This window comes from Cherax quadricarinatus, chromosome 32 (genome assembly GCF_038502225.1).
Source record: "Cherax quadricarinatus isolate ZL_2023a chromosome 32, ASM3850222v1, whole genome shotgun sequence".
NCBI lineage: Eukaryota > Metazoa > Arthropoda > Malacostraca > Decapoda > Parastacidae > Cherax > Cherax quadricarinatus.
Window position 1 is genome coordinate 5,916,718 of NC_091323.1, and position 24,272 is coordinate 5,940,989.

Below are 24,272 nucleotides of genomic sequence, written 5' to 3' on the forward strand. Positions count from 1 at the left end.
TTGTTGTTGCGTCACTGTGTCTTTCTAGAAACATTTGTTGATGCGTCATTGTGTCTTTCTAGAAACATGTGTTGTTGCGTCACCGTGTCTTTCTAGAAACATTTGTTGTTGCGTCACCGTGTCTTTCTAGAAACATGTGTTGTTGCGTCACTGTGACTTTCTAGTAACATGTGTTGCTGCGTCACTGTGTCTTTCTAGAAACATTTGTTGTTGCGTCACTGTGTCTTTCTAGAAACATGTGTTGTTGCGTCACTGTGTCTTTCTAGAAACATTTGTTGTTGCGTCACTGTGTCTTTCTAGAAACATGTGTTGTTGCGTCACTGTGTCATTCTAGAAACATGTGTTGTTTCGTCACTGTGTCTCTCTAGAAACATGTTTTGTTGCGTCACCGTGTCTTTCTAGAAACATTTGTTGTTGCGTCACCGTATCTTTCTAGAAACATTTGTTGTTGCGTCACCGTGTCTTTCTAGAAACATTTGTTGTTGCGTCACCGTGTCTTTCTAGAAACATTTGTTGTTGCGTCACCGTGTCTTTCTAGAAACATTTGTTGTTGCGTCACTGTGTCTTTCTAGAAACATTTGTTGTTGCGTCACCATGTCTTTCTAGAAACATGTGTTGTTGCGTCAGAGTTGTTGCGTCACCGTGTCTTTCTAGAAACATGTGTTGTTGCGTCACTGTGTCTTTCTAGAAACATGAGTTGCTGCGTCACCGTGTCTTTCTAGAAACATTTGTTGTTGCGTCACTGTGTCTTTCTAGAAACATGAGTTGCTGCGTCACTGTGTCTTTCTAGAAACATGAGTTGTTGCGTCACCGTGTCTTTCTAGAAACATGTGTTGTTGCGTCACTGTGTCTTTCTAGAAACATTTGTTGATGCGTCACTGTGTCTTTCTAGAAACATGTTTTGTTGCGTCACTGTGTCTTTCTAGAAACATTTGTTGTTGCGTCACTGTGTCTTTCTAGAAACATGAGTTGTTGCGTCACCGTGTCTTTCTAGAAACATGTGTTGTTGCGTCAATGTGTCTTTCTAGAAACATTTGTTGTTGCGTCACTGTGTCTTTCTAGAAACATGAGTTGTTGCGTCACCGTGTCTTTCTAGAAACATTTGTTGTTGCGTCACTGTGTCTTTCTAGAAACATTTGTTGCGTCACTGTGTCTTTCTAGAAACATGTGTTGTTGCTTCACCGTGTCTTTCTAGAAACATTTGTTGTTGCGTCACCGTGTCTTTCTAGAAACATTGTTGTTGCGTCACTGTGTCTTTCTAGAAACGTGTTGTTGCGTCACCGTGTCTTTCTAGAAACGTGTTGTAGTCTTCATTCTCTCAGTCACAACACGTTTCATTGCTTTACTAGTAAGAGGTAAGTAAGTTAGCTAATTAGGTAACTACACATACTACAATTATATGCTGCTGTGCATGATAATCTATGTAACTGTATTTGTGCATACCTGAATAAACTTACAAACTAGTTAGAAGTTATTTGGTTAGTTATTAGTTTTTTAGTTAATAGTTAATCAAGTGATAGTTTTTTAGCTAGGTAACTATTTATATTAATGCACGTAGAGTTATTACAATACATAAAATTTGATTGTGTATAATTTTCATAGTTATTCAATACTGTATAAAAACATTCCTATTGTATTTATTCATAGAATAAACACTATGATAACTTAACCCAATTTATTCTAACAATTCCTCAAAAAGATTTCATTTCTCTTGTTCCCTTCAATTTCCTTACGTTTGCTTCTCTCTGTCTCTGTCTCTCTGTCTGTCTGTCTCTCTCTCTCTGTCTCTCTGTCTCTCTCTCTGTCTGTCTCTCTCTCTCAAGACCTTCCTATGCGTCTTCCAGCACTTGTTGTTCCTCTCTCTGACTTACACTAAGGGACGGCCTCAGTAAAAAAAATTTTCGTCCGATTTCGTTCATTTTTTTTCTCCTTTGACGAAGTTTCAATAAGATCATCCAACAAATGCAAAACAAATATTTACTAAAAATGAAACTTGGCAGCATGACGGCATGTACTGGCATTGTCAAAAAAAAAAAATGGGGCACTCCCTATTATTGTCTGCATCGCTATTGGGCCGTGCAGACCTCCTGCGCAAACGCACTTCAGTTCCCTGACAGCAGTAGTGTGAGGTGGTGCTTGTCGCGCCTCTGTCGTCAGACCAGGAGAACTACCATTAGTCAACATGGCGTGCAGTTATAGACGCAGGATTAACACTGTCGGTGTTGAACTTCTCAGTGGGGCAATAACGCCAGCGTCAGCCCAGGTATTACTACCTAAAATCATCAGAGACACGTATGGAATTCAGGATGGAGAGTTGTACGGCGTAGCATTGAACGGAGCACGTAGATTTTTTGTGAAACTGCTCTCAGCAACGGTTTATGAGTCGTTGGTCAACCGTTTTCAGGACGTAAGTCTTGATGCAACACCAGCTGTGCGTGTGAGGATGATCGATGTATCCAGACATTATACATGGATTAAACTGCGTAATGTCCCCTTTGAGGCGGATGAGACAGATATCAGAAAAGTTTTTGAGGAATACGGAACTGTTCATTTGGCCCAGCATGGTAAGTGGGTGTCGGGTGCCTACACAGGTATGCCGGAGGGCACTTTTAACCTAAAAATGACATTGCGACACCCCATACCGTCTTACGTGTACCTAAAGGAATTCAGGACACAGGTCATGGTGTCATACGCGGGGCAAAGGCGTACATGCCGACTATGTGGGGAATATGATCACATAGCGGCGGAGTGTGGGAAGCGGCAACGAGCTCCTGGCCCAGGGGCGGAGACATCCGCTTCTACACCGGGGGAAGCAGGCGTTGATCAACGACGTGAAGGAGGGCGTGGTCGTCTATGGAGCGAGATAGTGGATGAGGCGTATAAGGCTGGGGGAGAGGGTGAGGCCCTTGACCAGTTACCTGGTCCAGACACACTTCCAGTGGATCGGGTTGAGCAAAAAGTACAGGAGGAAGTGTTGGAACTTGAGGAGGAATTAGCCGAGGTTCTGAAGTCCTTGTCACCGCCTGAGGAGGTGGCTGCTCCTGACAGGGTGGTAGAAGACGAGGTGAAGGCTGTGGGGCATCAAAAACAGAACTATTCGGACGACGGGAGTGACAGCGTGACTGAGGTGTCACCGAGATCTTTGCCACTGTGTACAGTGGAGGTAGAGGTACATTGTGAGGCATCCCCAGACCAAGCCATGGAGGATGCGCCTGTCACAAGAAAGAGAGCCGCTGCATCGGATTCAGATGATGTCCTAACGCCAGCGCAGCGGACTGGGAAGCAAATATGGGCAGAAGGTGAAGGTAGTGGTGGCCATGACAGGAGGCACCGAAAGAAGGGGGGGGGGAGAGAGGGAAGTGTGCAGGTGACAAGTGGTCCCACACGTTCTGGTGGCCATCGGAAGAGTGAAGAGAGGAGGCAGGGGTGGAAACTTTAATAGGCCTCCGGTGTATGACAGTAAACGTTAATGGTTTGTGTAATAGTGTAAAGAGAGAATGGTTTCGAATGTTTCTGAATAAATTTAGAGTGGATGTTGTGTTCCTACAGGAGCACAATTTTAAGGAGGGTAGGGTGTTGGAGATGGAGGGGTTTCAGGTGGTAACCCTGCCATCTGCCCGTTTGAAAGGGGGGGTGGGTATATTAATTAGGGAGGCGAGCCCGTTTGTTTTGCAGAGAAGTGAGGGGGGGGAGGGGGAAGGGTGTTGCGCGTAGATGGTTTGTGGATGGGAAAACGTGTGGCTTTTATTAGCGTATATGCGCCTGCAGAGAATAACGTACAGGTGAAGCAGGAGTTTGTGTGCGAGGACCTTGTGTTTTTTTTCCGTGCATTACCGGAGGTGGCAATAGTAGGAGGTGATTGGAACTGCGTCATTAGGAGGGCTGATGTGGAACCGAAAGGGGCAGGTTATGTGTCGGTGGCCCTACGAGATTTATTGAGGGATATTAGGTTAAGAGACGCATTCGAGGGGGGGGGGGGGCGTGGGAGACAGAGCATACATTTGTTAGGAGAGGGTATGCAGCGAGGTTAGATAGAGTGTATCTTTCTCACGGGGTTGTAGTGAGAGCTTTCAAAACTGTTGAAGTAGCATGGTCAGATCATAGAGCAGTGTTGGTGGAGGTTGGGTGGGAGGCGCTTGCAGAAATATACAGGAGTTACTGGAAATTAAATATAAGTGCATTGAGTGATGAGGAGGGGTTAGAGGGATTTTCTGTCCTATGGAAGGAGCTTAGCGAGGAGGCACAGGGAGTGGAAGATGTCGTACAATGGTGGGATTGTGTTGCCAAGGAAAGGATTAGGAAATATTATGTGGGGGTGGGCAAACGTATAAATGATTTTAAATATGGGCTTTCAAATTATCTGGAGGACAGGTTAAGGGGCTGTTATGGGAAGGGGGCTGTGGGGGGCAACTATCCTATGGATGAAATTGTCGAGGTCAAGGGGAGACTGAGGGAGTTACAAAATGAGAGGTTTCAAGCGGTAAGGGTGCAGGCAGGGGTAGAGGAGGTGCTTTGGGGAGACAAACCATCGGCGTGTGTGTTGCGACGTCAAAAACAAAGACAGCAGGTTACAGCTATTCCGAGGTTAGAGGTACACGAGATGGCGGGGGGTTATAGAATGGGTCAGGAGATACTAACTACAAAAGGAATGTGTGCGTATGCGGATAAATGGTATGAAGGGTATTGGACAAGTGGGAAGGTGGGAAATGTGGATTTAGAGAAGGTGTGTGAGTATGTGACGTGTAATTTAGGGAATAGTGATAGAAAGGCTTTAGGGGGGGTAATAACAGAGGAGGAAATAGAGTTGGCTTTAAGGGGAATGAGGAAAGGCAAAGCACCGGGAATAGACGGTCTCCCGGCTGAATTTTATCTCCAACATTGGGAGGTGATAAGGGGTTTCATGGGTAGGTTATTTAATCAGATGAAGGAGAAGGGTGTGATGGGGGACAAGCAAGCAACAGCAGTTGTAGTGTTGGTCCAGAAGGGTAAGGGGCAGCACACCCTCAAGGAGTACCGTGCCATATCTCTGTTATGTGCTGATTATAAGTTGTTCGCTAAAGTCTTGGGTAATCGGTTCAAATGTGTGGTAGGGAGAGTGGTTTCGAAAACGCAGTATGGTTTGCCTGGAAGGTCGATGATTGAGGGTCATGGAATACTGAGAAGTTTTGTGGAGTCAAAAGGGGGGGGGGGGAGGGAGGGCGGCGTTGTTGGCTTTAGACTGGCAGGGGGCCTATGACAGGGTGGAAAGAGGAGCATTGGGAGCTATACTTAGGAGGCAGGGTTATGGGGAAGAAATAGTTAATTGGGTAACCACGTTGTACAATGGAGCCAAGATGAGGGTACAGATTAATGGATGCTTGGGGGAGGAGATTGTAATGGGTAGGGGACTTAGGCAGGGGTGTCCCATGTCACAAATGTTGTTTGCGTGCATTCAGGACCCCTTCTATAGAATGGTTGAACGTTGTGTATGTGACACGAGTGGAGGTATGGGGGGGGGTAGGGAATGTGTGGCCGGGAATAATAGGATACGTAGACGATACAACAGTCCTGGTTCGGGAGGGGATGGCGTTGGGTGTTTTGGATGATGTGCAACAGTTCGGAAATGCAACAGGGATGCAGGTAAATAGAGAGAAGTCAATGATCATGGGGTTGGGTGATTGGGTGGAGGGGGGGGGGAGATGTAACGTTGTGAGAAAACAAACGGTGTCTTTAAAAATTTGTGGTATCACCTATAAGGATGATTTGGACGCTGCTCGAGAGGAAAACTCGAATAGATTAATGGAAAGGATTCAGGGGCGTCTGGGTGCATTGCGACCTCATCATCTGACTCTCGTGCAACGAGTGATTGTTATAAATGTATTATTGTATAGTAAGGTTTGGCACGTAGCAGCCGTGTTCCCATTAACAGGGACGGCGATTGTGGGAATTCTGAGACGAGTGTTTAACTTTTTGTGGGGTTCAAGGTGCGATTGGCTGAGGAGAGAGGTTGTAATGTTACCTGTGCGCCAGGGTGGGTTGGGGTTGATGGATCTGAGAAGGAGGATTAAATGTGTGTTTCTTAAATGGGAGGTTTTGCGCGAAGGTGTGAGTGGAGGGCAGCTGGGAAAAGTATATGATAGGTTGGGTAAGTTGTATGGTGGTGTGGAGTTGAGGGAATGTGAAACTATTTTGAGGGCTTTGATGTTGGTTAGAGAACCCAGGAAAATTCGAGTAGGGGTTTTGTGTAAGCTGCTTGCAGACAGGATTGTTGTACCAGTTGAGGGATTGTTCCCCATGTACGCATGGAAGAGTATTTGGTATAGGTTTAGCAAGTTGAAGTTAAAGCCTAGGGTAAGGGAGGTAACGTATCGTTTTTTGCATGGCATACTACCGTCGGGGGAGGTTTTAAGAACCAGAGGGGTAATTGTGGGCGGAAGGTGTGGAATCTGTGGGGAGGATGAGACGGCGTTCCATGCAGTATACTTTTGTGGGGGACTGGAGGGTGTTAGGTATTGGTTAAGTAGGGTAGTACAGGGGGTGGGGGGCCGAGGGGTGTCGGTTCTGCGTGCACTAAGCCTAGATGTGGGAGGGTTCGATGAGAGTGTTATAAGAGCTTTGGATTATATAATAGTGGATTATATATATATATCGTGGGTGATGAGGGGGAGGGGGAATTGTGAGGTGCGGAGGCGGGTACTAGCGGTAACGGTTTATCGTACGATGTGTCGTAATAGAGAACTGTATGGGAGGAGGTGGGAGAAGGATTTTTCGGAAGGGTATAGAATGTTAACGTTAGGGTTTCTCATCAATCTACGACTTGGGCTGAGTGAGTAAGGGGGGGGGGGGTTGGGGATTACATACGGGAAGGGGGTTTTCAGGGGGACACAGCGGGGTCGCCTCCTGGGGAGGGGTGAGAGTAAGGTGTATGTGGGTATATGAAGGTGTAGATGAGTGGCATACGTGTATGTAGCATGCAAGTGGGCACAGAAAGCAAAGGTGATATCAAGTAATTACGTAGTACCGAATGGAGAATTCTGTGTTTGATGTGTCAGGGTCATCATGACCTTCTTCATGTATTAAGTGTGAATGGTGTAAAGATTATAGTTTTAAGACCGTGAAGAGCTTTAGGGCTTATGTAGAGTGTGCGTTTATAGCCTTTATTGGGCATATTTCATGTGCGATAATTGTATCGCAATGAGAGGTTATTTAAATTATGTTTGTGTTGAGTGTTGTGGGTTTTTAGCGAGTGTACTGTCTTTATTTTAGCATTATATAATGTGCTCATCCAGTTGCTGCGAGATGGAACGCTAATGACTTCCATAAATTGTAATGCCTCGTTAAAAGTTTGTAATGGGACAGTATGGTTTAGTCTCAGATTTTATATAATGTGCTCAGGCGTTGGAAGAGGCTGTAGTAATATTTAGTAATATTTGTTAATATTTATTTAGTATAAGGGGTTATTTTTGGGTAAGAGCATGTAATTGTTTAACTGAGATTGTGATGTAAGTTATTACTCTGTTTATCTCCTGTGAAGGTTGTGAACCTTTGTTATATGTCAGTCATACTATGTTAACTATACAAATCTGAAAGTTGTATATAGTTTATATTTTATATAGTTTATATAGTTATAGTTTATATTGTTTATCATAGTATGTTATATAGAGAATTTTGTGAGTGTATATGGGTAACCTCTTTTATGTCAGTTACAATGTGTTGTTAATAATTGGTTAGTGTATGTTGTGTAGGATTGTTAGTGTATGTTGTGTAGGATTGTTAGTGTATGTTGTGTAGGATTGTTAGTGTATGTTGTGTAGGATTGTTAGTGTATGTTGTGTAGGATTGTTAGTGTATGTTGTGTAGGATTGTTAGTGTATGTTGTGTAGGATTGTTAGTGTATGTTGTGTAGGATTGTTAAGTTAGTGTATGTTGTGTAGGATTGAGGATCCTACTGTACACATTTTATATCTTTATTTAATATCAAGCTGTAAAGTTTTTTAAATAAAATATAAAAAAAAAATTATGTAAGATCACCAGAGAGAACGTAATACAATAAATACTCTTTATGGGTGAACTGCAATAAATCCTCGGCCTCGACCCTGCTGTATGTCATTTTTTTTATTAATTCCGGCGTCTTTATTATACTTCTACTTATTTATCTTATGTTTAATATCATTTTGGAATGAATGTGATAGGTAGATAAACTTTATTGGTAATAATAGCGCAGTTATACAACATTTTATAATGTGGTGACCGACTCCATCCTCCGTAATGGCGACTCATCGCTTTCTGAGACGTCTAGTGACCTCTCCGTGTTTATTATATCTCCTCCCACTTTGTATTGATGACAAAGTATTCCTTTTAATATATTAGAAAGAAAAAAAATAAATAAAAAAATCGGAAAAGACATGAGACTTACACCAAAATGTTGTCAGATTGTTAAACTATTTTTCTGAGAGCTTAACACATGTTTCGATTTATTTTTTTTTTTTTTTGCTGCCACTAATGTTAGCGTTGTCACTGTCTGGGTTATTATCACATTCCTTATTATTCTTTTTCTTCTTTTTTCTTGTTTTTCTTTACGTCATCGTCTTCATCCTCTACTTCGCCTGTATCTTAATCTTCCACATTTTTTTTTCGTTTACTTTTCCTTTTCTCTTCTATGTATGTATACATATGCTGGTAGCATGCATATATTTCCTAAAGTATTATAAAGTCCCTTCTTGCAGGAATATTTATAACAGTCCCTTCTTGCAGGAATATTCATAACAGTCCCTTCTTGCAGGAATATTCATAACAGTCCCTTCTTGCAGGAATATTCATAATAGTCCCTTCTTGCAGGAATATTCATAACAGTCCCTTCTTACTGGAATATTCATAACAGTCCCTGCTTACTGGAATATTCATAACAGTCCCTTCTTACTGGAATATTCATAACAGTCCCTTCTTACTGGAATATTCACAACAGTCCCTTCTTACTGGAATATTCACAACAGTCCCTTCTTACTGGAATATTCATAACAGTCCCTTCTTACTGGAATATTCACAACAGTCCCTTCTTACTGGAATATTCATAACAGTCCCTTCTTGCAGGAATATTCATAAGAGTCCCTTCTTGCAGGAATATTCATAAGTCCCTTCTTGCAGGAATATTCATAACAGTCCCTTCTTGCAGGAATATTCATAACAGTCCCTTCTTGCAGGAATATTCATAAGAGTCCCTTCTTGCAGGAATATTCATAACAGTCCCTTCTTGCAGGAATATTCATAACAGTCCCTTCTTGCAGGAATATTCATAACAGTCCCTTCTTGCAGGAATATTCATAACAGTCCCTTCTTGCAGGAATATTCATAACAGTCCCTTCTTGCAGGAATATTCATAATAGTCCCTTGTCAGGAAAACTGGTGATGCTGTTGGGTTAACCCACTGGTTCATTTCTGTGCCCCAGGATGCTCGTGCCAGGATGATGAGATGTACGGTAGTGAGGTACATCAACCTGGCCATTCTTATGACCTTCGTCATGATCGCTCCAGGGGTCAAGAAGAACTTTCCAGGACTCCAGCAGCTCGTCGATGCAGGTGAGGACAAGTAGAGTCATCCTGGGTCATCGTAGGTCAGGTAAAGAAGGGTCATCCTTGGTCATTGTAGGTCAGGTCAAGTAGAGTCATCCTCGGTCATCGTAGGTTACCTTAGAATATCTTAGGTCTGCCTTCATTATCTTAGGCATTCTTGGATGACTGTGAATTAAACTGTGCATGGGCCTCTTATAGTGTATTAGTGGTGGTGTGTGCACAGTGCACGCCCTCCCGCCTGGCTCCATAGTTTCCGTGGATTATCGCAAGATACTTTTGGGCTAGAAGCAAAGAACTGTGCCAGTGAACATGTAAAGTAAAACTCTCCAGCACTTGGAACTAATCTAGTAAATAATAGTACCCGCTGAGCCAGAAAAAGAGAAAAAGTGTACAGGAAGTGGCGCCAGACACTCACGAGGGGAATTCATAGGACTGAACAGTGTCATGGGTAAATACTGTGAGAGGAGAGAAAGTACCTCTGATAATAAAATATAATATAGTGGTATAGTGTACTGATATACAGTGGTACCATAGTGTATATCACAGTGGTACCATAGTGTATATCACAGTGGAACCATAGTGTATATCACAGAGGTACCATAGTGTATATCACAGTGGTACCACAGTGTATATCACAGTGGAACCATAGTGTATATCACAGTGGTACCATAGTGTATATCACAGTGGCACCATAGTGTATATCACAGTGGTATGATAGTGTATATCAGTGATACCATAGTGTATATCACAGTGATACCATAGTGTATATCACAGGGGAACAATAGTGTATATCACAGTTGTACCACAGTGTAAATCACAGTGGTACCATAGTGTATATCACAGTGGTACCATAGTGTATATCACAGTGGTACCATAGTGTATATCACAGTGGTACCATAGTGTATATCACAGTGGTACCATAGTGTATATCACAGTGGTACCATAGTGTATATCACAGTGGTACCATAGTTTATATCACAGTGGTACCATAGTTTATATCACAGTGGTACCATAGTGTATATCACAGTGGTATCATAGTGTATATCACAGTGGTATCATAGTGTATATCACAGTGATACCATAGTGTATATCACAGTGGTACCATAGTGCATATCACAGTGGTACCATAGTGGATATCACAGTGATACCATAGTGTATATCACAGTGGTGCCATAGTGTATATCACAGAGGTACCATAGTGTATATCACAGAGGTACCATAGTGTATATCACAGTGGTACCATAGTGTATATCACAGTGGTACCATAGTGTATATCACAGTGGTACCATAGTGTATATAACAGTGGTACCATAGTGTATATCACAGTGGGACCATAGTGTATATAAGTGGTACCATAGTGTATATCACATTGGGACCATAGTGTATATCACAATGGTACCATAGTGTATCACAATGGCACCATAGTGTATATCACAGTGATACCATAGTGTATATCACAGTGGTACCATAGTGTATATCACAGTGGTACCATAGTGTATATCACAGTGGTACCATAGTGTATATCACAGTGGTACCATAGTGTATATCATAGTGGTACCATAGTGTATATGACAGTGGTACCATAGTGTATATCACAGTGGTACCATAGTGCACATCACAGTGGTATCATAGTGTATATCACAGTGGTATCATAGTGTATATCACAGTGGCATCATAGTGTATATCACATTGATACCATAGTGTATATCACAGTGGTACCATAGTGTATATCACAGTGGTACCATAGTGTATATCACAGTGGTAACATAGTGTATATCACAGTTGTACCATAGTGTATATCACAGTGGTACCATAGTGTATATCACAGTGGTACCATAGTTTATATCACAGTGGTACCATAGTGTATATCACAGTGGTACCATAGTGTATATCCCAGTGGTACCATTGTGTATATCACAGTGGTACCATAGTGTATATTACAGTTGTACCATAGTGAATTTCACAGTGATACCATAGTGTATATCCCAGTGGTACCATTGTGTATATCACAGTGGTACCATAGTGTATATCACAGTGGTACCATAGTGTATATCACAGTGGTACCATAGTGTAAATCACAGTGGTACCATAGTTTATATCACAGTGGTACCATAGTTTATATCACAGTGGTACCATAGTGTATATCACAGTGGTACCATAGTGTATATCACAGTGATACCATAGTGTATATCACAATGGTACCATAGTGTATATCACAGTGGCACCATAGTGTATATCACAGTGGTACCATAGTGTATATCACAGTGGTACCATAGTGTATATCACAGTGGTACCATAGTGTATATAACGTTGGTAGTGTATATCACAGTGGGACCATAGTGTATATCACAGTGGGACCATAGTGTATATCACAGTGATACCATAGTGTATATCACAGTGGTACCATAGTGTATATCACAGTGGTACCATAGTGTATATCACAGTGGTACCATAGTGTATATCACAGTGGTACCATAGTGTATATCACAATGGTACCATAGTGTACCAATGCGAGTGTGTGTGTGTGTCAGCGTGCCTCGTTGTGCTCCGGGTTTTCTCGTGTTTTTACGGTCGCCCTTACGTGCTAGAACTTTAATTTGTGCCATCAATCCTATACGATATATCCCTCTAGCGCCTGGAACCAATCTTGGGCGGAAAACATTATATACTGAGTCAAAAAAAGGAGAATTAGTGTGCACTACCTAGCAGAGTTTACTACCAGAGGGGATTCATAGGCCTGGGAGCCGTGTGAAAAAATAATAATAATTGAACTTTTCTTGTCAGAGGAAAGTAAGTCTCCCTGATAGCATTGTGTATACATAGTGTTATAGTGTATACTACAGTGGCTCCCTAGTATATAGATGATAAAGGCTAAAGTATCATTTGAAAACAGGTGAATTTGTAAATGAAGTGATAAGCCTATAGAGGCAGGTGCCAGAAGTCGCCAGAAACTTACCACAGAGGTCAGCTGTTTTTAATAATCTTCCTGGCCTGCTAGTGTACTCGCATATAATCTAGTGATACCAGTGAATAGCAGAATACAGTGTTGTAGTAGCAACTAACCAGTATTATAATGGTACTTAGTGGAGTGGAGTGACTTTCATTAGTTTCTTTTTCTTGAAATACCAGACGTATACTGTGAATTTCATATAACCTGTAGTTACCAGCGGTCGCAATATACACAACGAGAAGCAATTATTACTACAGAAAAAGCGTCCCTCCTCCAAAATTTCCACCAGTCAACTATAGTGATAATATAGCATTTATTGTGGTGGAGGCCAAAAAGAAAAACTAGAAAAGCTAGATACAGCGATTGATAAACAAGGGTTGAGGCTCGACCGTTCGTCACTGTAGGAGAGGCCAGTAGTCACCGGTTTCTTCAACACGCAAGTTATACTTTTGTATCAATCAAATAACATAGTACTCGGGTAGAATTTTCCAGTAGATCCTTCATGTGTTAGCCCAAATCACCGACCAGTATGTATTAAATAAGTGACGCACTGATCAGATCAGACTGGCTCCGAACCCTCGACTGGACCGAACCCTCGACTGGTCGAACCCTTGGCCGGTTTCAAACGGATTCGTTGGACAATAAAGCAGACTGTAAACGGATGGGGTTGTAGGCGCCCTTATAAACACAAACAATAAATATAAAACAAACTCCAGGAGCGTACTCCGGTAAGCTGTCCTGATATAAAAGTACAGTTAGAAATAGAAATACAGATAGCTAGAGCTTTACTTAGAGGTTATTAATAGAGTATTCAAGAGGTTGCTAGTAGAATTACAGTAAATTAACCATTCAAATCATTATGAAGCTGTGTGTAGTCTGCAATAAATCAAACAAACGGGCTTCCACATGGATAAATTGTCATTTTTGTGGAAATTGGTGTCACGCCCCCTGTGCAGATATCCAAGAACTAGCTACAAGCAGTATTAAAACAGGGAAGTGTTTTTGGGTATGCCCAAAGGAGATAAATCTGTGGACTAAAATCACAAGGGTATTAAAAGAGGATAACATCAAAGCTGCTTTCATAGACAACCTGGAAGCTTTCTACAACAGATGGGAACATAAAAAGTCTGGGCTGAATGGTACTGCCCTTGATACAGGCCATGTAGTCAGAAACTGTAAGGCTGGAGGTGATGTCCTGGTAGTCAGTAAATGTGGGGCTGATAGTGCTGTCCTGGGAGACAGTAATGGTGAAGCTGGAGGTGCTGTCCTGGGAGACAGTAATGGTGAAGCTGGAGGTGCTGTCCTGGGTGACAGTAATGGTGAAGCTGGAGGTGCTGTCCTGGGAGACAGAAATGGTGAAGCTGGAGGTGCTCTCCTGGGAGACAGTAATGGTGAAGCTGGAGATGCTGTCCTGGGAGACAGTAATGGTGAAGCTGGAGGTGCTGTCCTGGGAGACAGTAATGGTGAAGCTGGAGATTTTGTCCAGGTAGTCGGGAATTATGCGCAGGAAGGAATGCATATAAATGACCTCATAGGGGACAGGAGCCGTAGTGGGGAAACAAGTGTAGTCAAAGATAAGATAAAACCAATATTGCAAACAAGAAATACAACAGGAAATAGCAAACAAGAGGACTCCACTAGCAATAGTGAGGATATATTACCAAAAACAACTGGTGGGAGCTCCATTGTTGGTGCTAGGGAAGATAGGAATAAGACAGGTAAACATGCACCAACAGGGAATACAGTCACAGAAACCCAAGGCAAACGGAAACCAAGCCTGTGCACATACTATGCACTTGGTATCTGCAGACATGGGAAATCTGAAAAAACAGACGGGACGTGCAACTATGATCACCGTAGAAAATGCCATGCCCATATGACAACATGAAAATGCAAACTCCCTTCCTGTAAGCTTTTTCACCCTGAAATGTGTACCTCTTCAGTACAGGAAAGACTGTGCTATAACTTAAATTGCCAGGCACACCATCTAAAGGGGACAAAAAGATACAAAACATCCAGACCATGGGAAAACCTGGGTAGCCACAGCCACTCAAGAGGGAGAGGTTTTTTAGTGCCAGGAAGGAAAAAAAACTGGCAGGAAATGGCAGAAATTGTACATCAAATCCAGTCATTCTTGGAGTGGAACCACAGTCGATGGCCTCCACTCCAAACCAACAGATACAGATACTAATGCCGGAAAAAAAATCCCCCACTGTACCAACAATACCACCAGTCCGATGACATTCTTCTTTGCAAATATACAGGGTCTAAAGCCAGCAACAAACAACAAAATACCTTTCATCCGTGGACTGCTTGCAGAGGCAAAGGCAATGTTCGCGGCTTTCACTGAGACCCACATAAAGGATCACTTAGACAACGAAATATGGATCCCAGGTTACAACCTATACAGATGTGACAGAGTGAACAGGCAAAAGGGGGGGGGGTTGGCCTGTACATTGCAGAGTCACTTGTTTGCACAGAACTGCTTAATGCCTCAAATGATGTAGTGGAAGTTTTAGCAGTAAAGGTCGAGAACCAAAACCTAGTCATTGTGGTAGTCTACAAGCCTCCGGATGCAACATCCCAGCAATTCCAGGAACAGCTGTTAAAAATTGACCACTGTCTGGAAAATCTTCCAGCTCCTGCAGCCAACATCTTGCTCCTGGGGGATTTCAACTTAAGGCACCTAAAATGGAGGAATATAGCAAATAATATTGTTGCAGTAATAACACCAGGTGGCAGCTCTAATGAAAACTCACACTCGCACGAGCTTTTAAATCTCTGCACAAAATTCAATTTAAACCAGCAAATAATAGAGCCTACTAGAATGGAGAATACACTAGACCTCATCTTCACTAACAATGATGATCTGATAAAAAATGTCACCATATCGAAAACAATATACTCAGATCACAACATAATTGAGGTTCAGACATGTATGCGCAGAGCCCCAGACCGACAAAATGAGATTAGTCACGAGGGAGCATTCACCAAATTCAACTTCAATAACAAAACATAAAGTGGGACCAAGTAAACCAAGTCCTAACCGATATAAGCTGGGAAGATATACTAAGCAACACAGACCCCAACTTATGCCTAGAACAGATTAACTTGGTGGCACTCGATGTATGCACAAGACTTATTCCTCTAAGAAAAAGGAGGAGTAGATGTGAAATAGAAAGAGACAGGCGCTCTCTTTACAGGCGACGGAAAAGAATAACAGAGCGGCTAAAAAAGGTCAATCTATCTGAAATGCGTAGGGAGACACTGGTCAGAGAAATAGCAAACATCGAACTAAAGCTAAAGGAATCTTATAGGAGTCAGGAATCGCGGGAAGAACTAAAAGCCATAAATGAAATCGAAAGAAACCCAAAGTATTTATTCTCCTATGCCAAATCAAAGTCGAGAACAACGTCCAGTATTGGGCCCCTACTTAAACAAGATGGGTCCTACACAGATGACAGCAAGGAAATGAGTGAGCTACTCAAGTCCCAATATGACTCAGTTTTTAGCAAGCCACTAACCAGACTGAGAGTCGAAGATCAAAATGAATTTTTTATGAGAGCCACAGAATTTGGTTAACACAAGCCTATCTGATGTTATCCTGACGCCAAATGATTTCGAACAGGCGATAAATGACATGCCCATGCACTCTGCCCCAGGGCCAGACTCATGGAACTCCGTGTTCATCAAGAACTGCAAGAAGCCCCTATCACGAGCCTTTGCCATCCTATGGAGAGGGAGCATGGACACGGGGGTCGTCCCACAGTTACTAAAAACAACAGACATAGCCCCACTCCACAAAGGGGGCAGTAAAGCAACAGCAAAGAACTACAGACCAATAGCACTAACATCCCATATCATAAAAATCTTTGAAAGAGTCCTAAGAAGCAAGATCACCAGCCATCTAGAAACCCATCAGTTACACAACCCAGGGCAACATGGGTTTAGAACAGGTCGCTCCTGTCTGTCTCAACTATTGGATCACTACGACAAGGTCCTAGATGCACTAGAAGACAAAAAGAATGCAGATGTAATATATACAGACTTTGCAAAAGCCTTCGACAAGTGTGACCATGGCGTAATAGCGCACAAAATGCGTGCTAAAGGAATAACAGGAAAAGTCTTCGATGGATCTATAATTTCCTCACTAACAGAACACAGAGAGTAGCAGTCAACAGAGTAAAGTCCGAGGCAGGCACGGTGAAAAGCTCTGTTCCACAAGGCACAGTACTCGCTCCCATCTTGTTCCTCATCCTCATATCTGACATAGACAAGGATGTCAGCCACAGCACCGTGTCTTCCTTAGCAGATGACACCCGAATCTGCATGACAGTGTCTTCCATTGCAGACACTGCAAGGCTCCAGGCGGACATCAACCAAATCTTTCAGTGGGCTGCAGAAAACAATATGAAGTTCAACGATGAGAAATTTCAATTACTCAGATATGGTAAACACGAGGAAATTAAATCTTCATCAGAGTACAAAACAAATTCTGGCCACAAAATAGAGCGAAACACCAACGTCAAAGACCTGGGAGTGATCATGTCGGAGGATCTCACCTTCAAGGACCATAACATTGTATCGATCGCATCTGCTAGAAAAATGACAGGATGGATAATGAGAACCTTCAAAACGAGGGATGCCAAGCCCATGATGACACTCTTCAGGTCACTTGTTCTATCTAGGCTGGAATATTGCTGCACACTAACAGCACCTTTCAAGGCAGGTGAAATTGCTGACATAGAAAATGTACAGAGAACCTTCACGGCGCGCATAACGGAGATAAAACACCTCAATTACTGGGAGCGCTTGAGGTTCCTGAACCTGTATTCCCTGGAACGCAGGCGGGAGAGATACATGATTATATACACCTGGAAAATCCTAGAGGGACTAGTACCGAACTTGCACACGAAAATCACTCACTACGAAAGCAAAAGACTTGGCAGACGATGCAACATCCCCCCAATGAAAAGCAGGGGTGTCACTAGCACGTTAAGAGACCATACAATAAATGTCAGTGGCCCGAGACTGTTCAACTGCCTCCCAGCATATATAAGCGGGATTACCAACAGACCCCTGGCAGTCTTCAAGCTGGCACTGGACAAGCACCTAAAGTCGGTTCCTGATCAGCCGGGCTGTGGCTCGTACGTTGGTTTGCGTGCAGCCAGTAGTAACTGCCTGGTTGATCAGGCTCTGATCCACCAGGCGGCCTGGTCACAGACCGGGCCGCGGGGGCGTTGACCCCCGGAACTCTCTCCAGGTAAACTCCAGGTAAACAGCAGTGGTATCATAGTGTATATTACAGTGGCATCATAGTTTATATCACAGTGATACCATAGTGTATATCACAGTGATACCATAGTGTATATCACAGTGGTACCATAGTGTATATCACAGTGGTACCATAGTGTATATCACAGTGGTACCATAGTGTATATCACAGTGGTACAATAGTGTTTATCACAGTGGTACCATAGTTTATATCACACTGGTACCATAGTGTATATCACAGTGGTACCACAATGTATATCACAGTGATACCATAGTGTATATCACAGTGGTACCTTAATGTATATCACAGTGGTACCATAGTGTATATCACAGTGATACCATAGTGTACATCACAGTGGTACCATAGTGTATATCACAGTGGTACCATAGTGTATTTCACAGTGGTACCATAGTGTATATCACAGTGGTACCATAGTATATATCACAGTGGTACCATAGTGTATATCACAGTGGTACCACAGAGTATATCACAGTGATACCATAGTCTATATCACAGTGGTACCATTGTGTATATCACAGTGGTATCATAGTGTATATCACAGTGGTACCATAGTGTATATCACAGTGGTACCATAGTGTATATCACAGTGGTACCATAGTGTATATCACAGTGGTACCATAGTGTATATCACAGTGATACCATAGTGTATATCACAGTGGTACCATAGTGTATATCACAGTGGTACCATAGTGTATATCACAGTGGTACCATAGTGTATATCACAGTGGTACCATAGTTTATATCACAGTGGTACCATAGTGTATATCACAGTGATACCATAGTGTATATCACAGTGATACCATAGTGTATATCACAGTGGTACCATAGTGTATATCACAGTGGTACCATTGTGTCTATCACAGTGGTATCATAGTGTATATCACAGTGGTACCATAGTGTATATCACAGTGGTACCATAGTGTATATCACAGTGGTACCATAGTGTATATAACAGTGGTACCATAGTGTATATCACAGTGATACCATAGTGTATATCACAGTGGTACCATAGTGTATATCACAGTGGAATCATACTGCATATCACAGTAGTACCATAGTGTATATCACAGGGGTACCGTAGTGTATATCACAGTGGTACCACAGTGTATATCACAGTGATACCATACTGTATATCACAGTGGTACCATAGTGTATATCACAGTGGTAACATAGTGTATATCACAGTGGTACCATAGTGTATATCACAGTGGTAACATAGTGTATGTCACAGTGGCACCATAGTGCATGTCACAGTGGCACAATAGTGCATATCACAGTGATACCATAGTGTATATCACAGTGATACCATAGTGTATATCACAGTGCTATCATAGTGTATATCACAGTGGTATCATAGTGTATATCACAGTGGTACCATAGTGTATGTCACAGTGGTACCATAGTGTATATCACAGTGGTACCATAGTGTATATCACAGTGGTACCATAGTGTATATCACAGTGGTACCATAGTGTGTCACAGTGGTACCATAGTGTATATCACAGTGGTACCATAGTATATCACAGTGGTACCATAGTGTATATCACAGTGGTACCATAGTGTATATCACAGTGGTACCATAGTGTATATCACAGTGGTATCCTACTGTATATCACAGTGATATCATAGTGTATATCACAGTGGTACCATAGTGTATATCACAGTGGTATCATAGTGTATATCACAGTGGTACCGTAGTATATATCACAGTGATACCATAGTGTGTATCACAGTGGTACCATAGTGTATATCACAGTGGTATCATAGTGTATATCAAAGTGGTACTATAGTGAATATCACAGTTGTACCATAGTGTATATCACAATGGCACCGTAGTGTATATCACATTGGTACGATAGTGTATATCACAGTGGTACGATAGTGTATATCACAGTGGTACCATAGTGTATATCACAGTGGTACCATAGTGAATATCACAGTGGTACCATAGTGTATATCAAAGTGGTATCATAGTGTGTATCACAGTGGTACCATAGTGTATATTACACTGGTATAGTGTACATCACAGTGGTACCATAGTGTATGTCACAGTGGTACCATAGTGCATATCACAGTGATACCATAGTGTATATCACAGTGATACCATAGTGTATATCACAATGGTATCATAGTGTATATCACAGTGGTACCATAGTGTATATCACAGTGGTACCACAGTGTATGTCACAGTGGTACCATAGTGTATATCACAGTGGTACCATAGTGTATATCACAGTGTTACTATAGTGTATCACAGTGGTACCATATTGTATATCACAGTGGAACCATAGTGAATATCACAGTGGTACCATAGTGTATATCACAGTGGTATCATACTGTATATTACAGTGATATCATAGTGTATATCACAGTGGTACCGTAGTGTATATCACAGTGGTACCATAGTGTATATCACAGTGGTACCATTGTGTATATCACAATGGTATCATAGTGTATATCACAGTGGTACCATAGTGTATATCACAGTGGTACCGTAGTGTATATCACAGTGGTACCATAGTGTATATCACAGTGGTACCATAGTGTATATCACAGTGGTACCATAGTGTATATCACAGTGATACCATAGTGTATATCACAGTGGTACCATAGTGTATATCACAGTGGTACCATTGTGTCTATCAGTGGTATCATAGTGTATATCACAGTGGTACCATAGTGTATATCACAGTGGTACCATAGTGTATATCACAGTGGTACCATAGTGTATATCACAGTGGTACCATAGTGTATATCACAGTGGTACCATAGTGTATATAACAGTGGTACCATAGTGTATATCACAGTGGTACCATAGTGTATATCACAGTGGTATCATAGTGAATATCACAGTGATACCATAGTGTATATCACAGTGGTACCATAGTTTATATCACAGTGGTACCACAGTGTATATCACAGTGATACCATACTGTATATCACAGTGGTACCATAGTGTATATCACAGTGGTGTCATAGTGTATATCACAGTGGTACCATTGTGTATATCAAAGTGGTACCATAATGTATATCACAGTTGTAACAGTGTATATCACAGTGGTATAGTGTATATCACAGTGGTACAATAGTGTATATCACAGTGGTACCGTAGTGTATATCACAGTGGTACAATAGTGTATATCACAGTGGTACCATAGTGTATATCACAGTGGTACCATAGTGTATATCACAGTGGTACCATAGTGTATATCACAGTGGTACCATACTGTATATCAAAGTGGTATCATAGTGTGTATCACAGTGGTACCATAGTGTATATCACACTGGTATCATAGTGTATATCACAGTGGTACCATTGTGTATATCACAGTGGTACCATAATGTATATCACAGTGGTAACAGTGTATATCACAGTGGTACCATTGTGTATATCACAGTGGTACCATAATGTATATCACAGTGGTAACAGTGTATGTCACAGTGGCACCATAGTGCATGTCACAGTGGCAGAATAGTGCATATCACAGTGATACCATAGTGTATATCACAGTGATACCATAGTGTATATCACAGTGGTACCATAGTGTATATCACAGTGGTACCATAGTGTATATCACAGTGGTACCATAGTGTATCTCAGTGGTACCATAGTGTATATCACAGTGGTACCATAGTGTATATCACAGTGGTACCATAGTGTATATCACAGTGGTACCGTAGTATATATCACAGTGATACCATAGTATGTATCACAGTGGTACCATAGTGTATATCACAGTGGTATCATAGTGTATATCAAAGTGGTACTATAGTGAATATCACAGTTGTACCATAGTGTATATCACAATGATACCATAGCGTGTATCACAGTGGTACCATAGTGTATATCACAGTGATATCATAGTGTATATCAAAGTGGTACCATAGTGTATATCACAGTGGTACCATAGTGTATATCACAGTGGTACCATAGTGTATATCACAGTGGTAACAGTGTATATCACAGTGGTATCATAGTGTATATCACAGTGGTACCATAGTGTATATCACAGTGGTACTATAGTGTATATCACATTGGTACCATAGTGTTTATCACAGTGGTACGATAGTGTATATCACAGTGGTACCATAGTGTATATCACAGTTGTAAAATAGTGTATATCATAGTGGTACCATAGTGTATATCAAAGTGGTATCATAGTGTGTATCACAGTGGTACCATAGTGTATATCACACTGGTATCATAGTGTACATCACAGTGGTACCATAGTGTATGTCACAGTGGTACCATAGTGGATATCACAGTGATACCATAGTGTATATCACAGTGATACCATAGTGTATATCACAATGGTATCATAGTGTATATCACAATGGTATCATGGTGTATATCACAGTTGTACCATAGTGTATATCACAGTGGTACCACAGTGTATGTCACAGTGGTACCATAGTGTATATCACAGTGGTACCATAGTGTATATCACAGTGGTACCATAGTGTATATCACAGTGGTACCATAGTGTATATCACAGTGTTACCATAGTGTATCACAGTGGTACCATAGTGTATATCACAATGGTACCATAGTGTATATCACAGTGGTACCATAGTGTGTATCACAGTGGTACCATAGTGTATATCACAGTGGTATCATACTGTATATTACAGTGATATCATAGTGTATATCACAGTGGTACCGTAGTGTATATCACAGTGGTACCATCGTGTATATCACAGTGGTACCATCGTGTATATCACAGTGGTACCATAGTGTATATCACAGTGGTACCATAGTGTATATCACAGTGGTACCATAGTGTATATCACAGTGGTACCATAGTGTATATCACAGTGGTACCATAGTGTATATCACAGTGGTACCATAGTGTATATCACAGTGGTACCATAGTGTATATCACAGTGGTACCATAGTGTATATGACAGTGGTATCATAGTGTATATCACAATGGTACCATTGCGTATATCACAGTGGTATCATTGTGTATATCACAGTTGTACCATAGTGTATGTCACAGTGATACCATAGTGTATATCACAGTGATACCATAGTGTATATCACAGTGATACCATAGTGTATATCACAGTGGTACCATAGTGTATATCACAGTGGAACCATGGTGTATGTCACAGTGATACCATAGTGTATATCACAGTGGTACCATATTGTATATCACAATGGTATCATAGTGTATATCAGAGTGGTACCATAGTGTATGTCACAGTGGTACCATAGTGTATGTCACAGTGGTATCATAGTGTATGTCACAGTAGTATCATAGTGTATATCACAGTAGTATCATAGTGTATATCACAGTGGTACCATAGTGTATATCACAGTTGTACCATAGTATCACAGTGGTATCATAGTGTATGTCACAGTGGTACCATAGTGTATGTCACAGTGGTACCATAGTGTATATCACAGTGGTACCATACTGTATGTCACAGTGGTACCATAGTGTATGTCAGAGTGGTACCATAGTGCATATCGCAGTGGTATCATAGTGTATATCACAGTCGTTCAATAGTGTATATCACAGTGGTACCATAGTGTATATCACAGTGGTATAGCGTATGTCACAGTGGTATCATAGTGTATATCACAGTGGTAGCATAGTGTATATCACAGTGGTATAGTGTATGTCACAGTAGTATCAGTGTATGTCACAGTGGTATCATAGTGTATATCACAGTTGTACCATAGTGTATGTCACAGTGGTACCATAGTGTATATCACAGTGGTACCTTAGTGTATGTCACAGTGGTACCATAGTGTATATCACAGTGGTACCATAGGGTATATCAAAGTGGTACCATAGGGTATATCAAAGTGGTACCATAGTGTATATCACAGTGGTACAATAGGGTATATCAAAGTGGTACCATAGTGTATGTCACAGTGGTATCATATTGTATATCACAGTGGTAGCATAGTGTATATCACAGTGGTACAATAGGGTATATCAAAGTGGTACCATAGTGTATATCACAGTGGTACCATAGTGTATATCACAGTGGTACCATAGTGTATATCATAGTGGTATCATGTTGTATATCACAGTGGTACCATAGTGTATATCACAGTGGTACAATAGGGTATATCACAGTGGTACCATAGTGTATATCACAGTGGTACCATAGTGTATATCACAGTGGTACCATAGTGTATATCACAGTGGTATCATTGAGTATAGACAAGGTATACCATAATAATTGTTGTGGTGTTAGGGAAGAAATAGGTGTAGCCGGATACCTGCGTTGTAAACTGTTGTCAGTAGTCTTCAGGATGGTACCACCTAATTTTCCTATAACTGTTGGTCTACCTTATGTTTAGTCATAGTCATACCACAGTGTACACTTTATGGGAATACGTAAAGGTGTTCAGTTTTGTGGAAAAACGTAAAGGTGTTCAATTTTGTGGAAAAACGTGAAGGTGTTCAATTTTGTGGAAATATGAAAAGGTGTTCAATTTTGTGGAAATTCGAAAAGTGT

General features: G+C 41.5%; 1 protein-coding gene across 7 annotated transcripts in view; it reads left to right on the forward strand.

Moving 5' to 3' along the window:
* The window catches only part of LOC128690175 (bestrophin-2a), a 172,752-nt gene that overhangs the window by 95,410 nt on the left and 53,070 nt on the right, over positions 1–24,272 (forward strand). For all 7 annotated transcript variants that reach the window (XM_070090425.1, XM_070090431.1, XM_070090426.1 and 4 more), the window contains one exon: positions 9,426–9,555. In XM_070090425.1, coding sequence (XP_069946526.1) covers positions 9,426–9,555 — 130 coding nt within the window. The remainder of the gene's footprint in view (positions 1–9,425; positions 9,556–24,272) is intronic.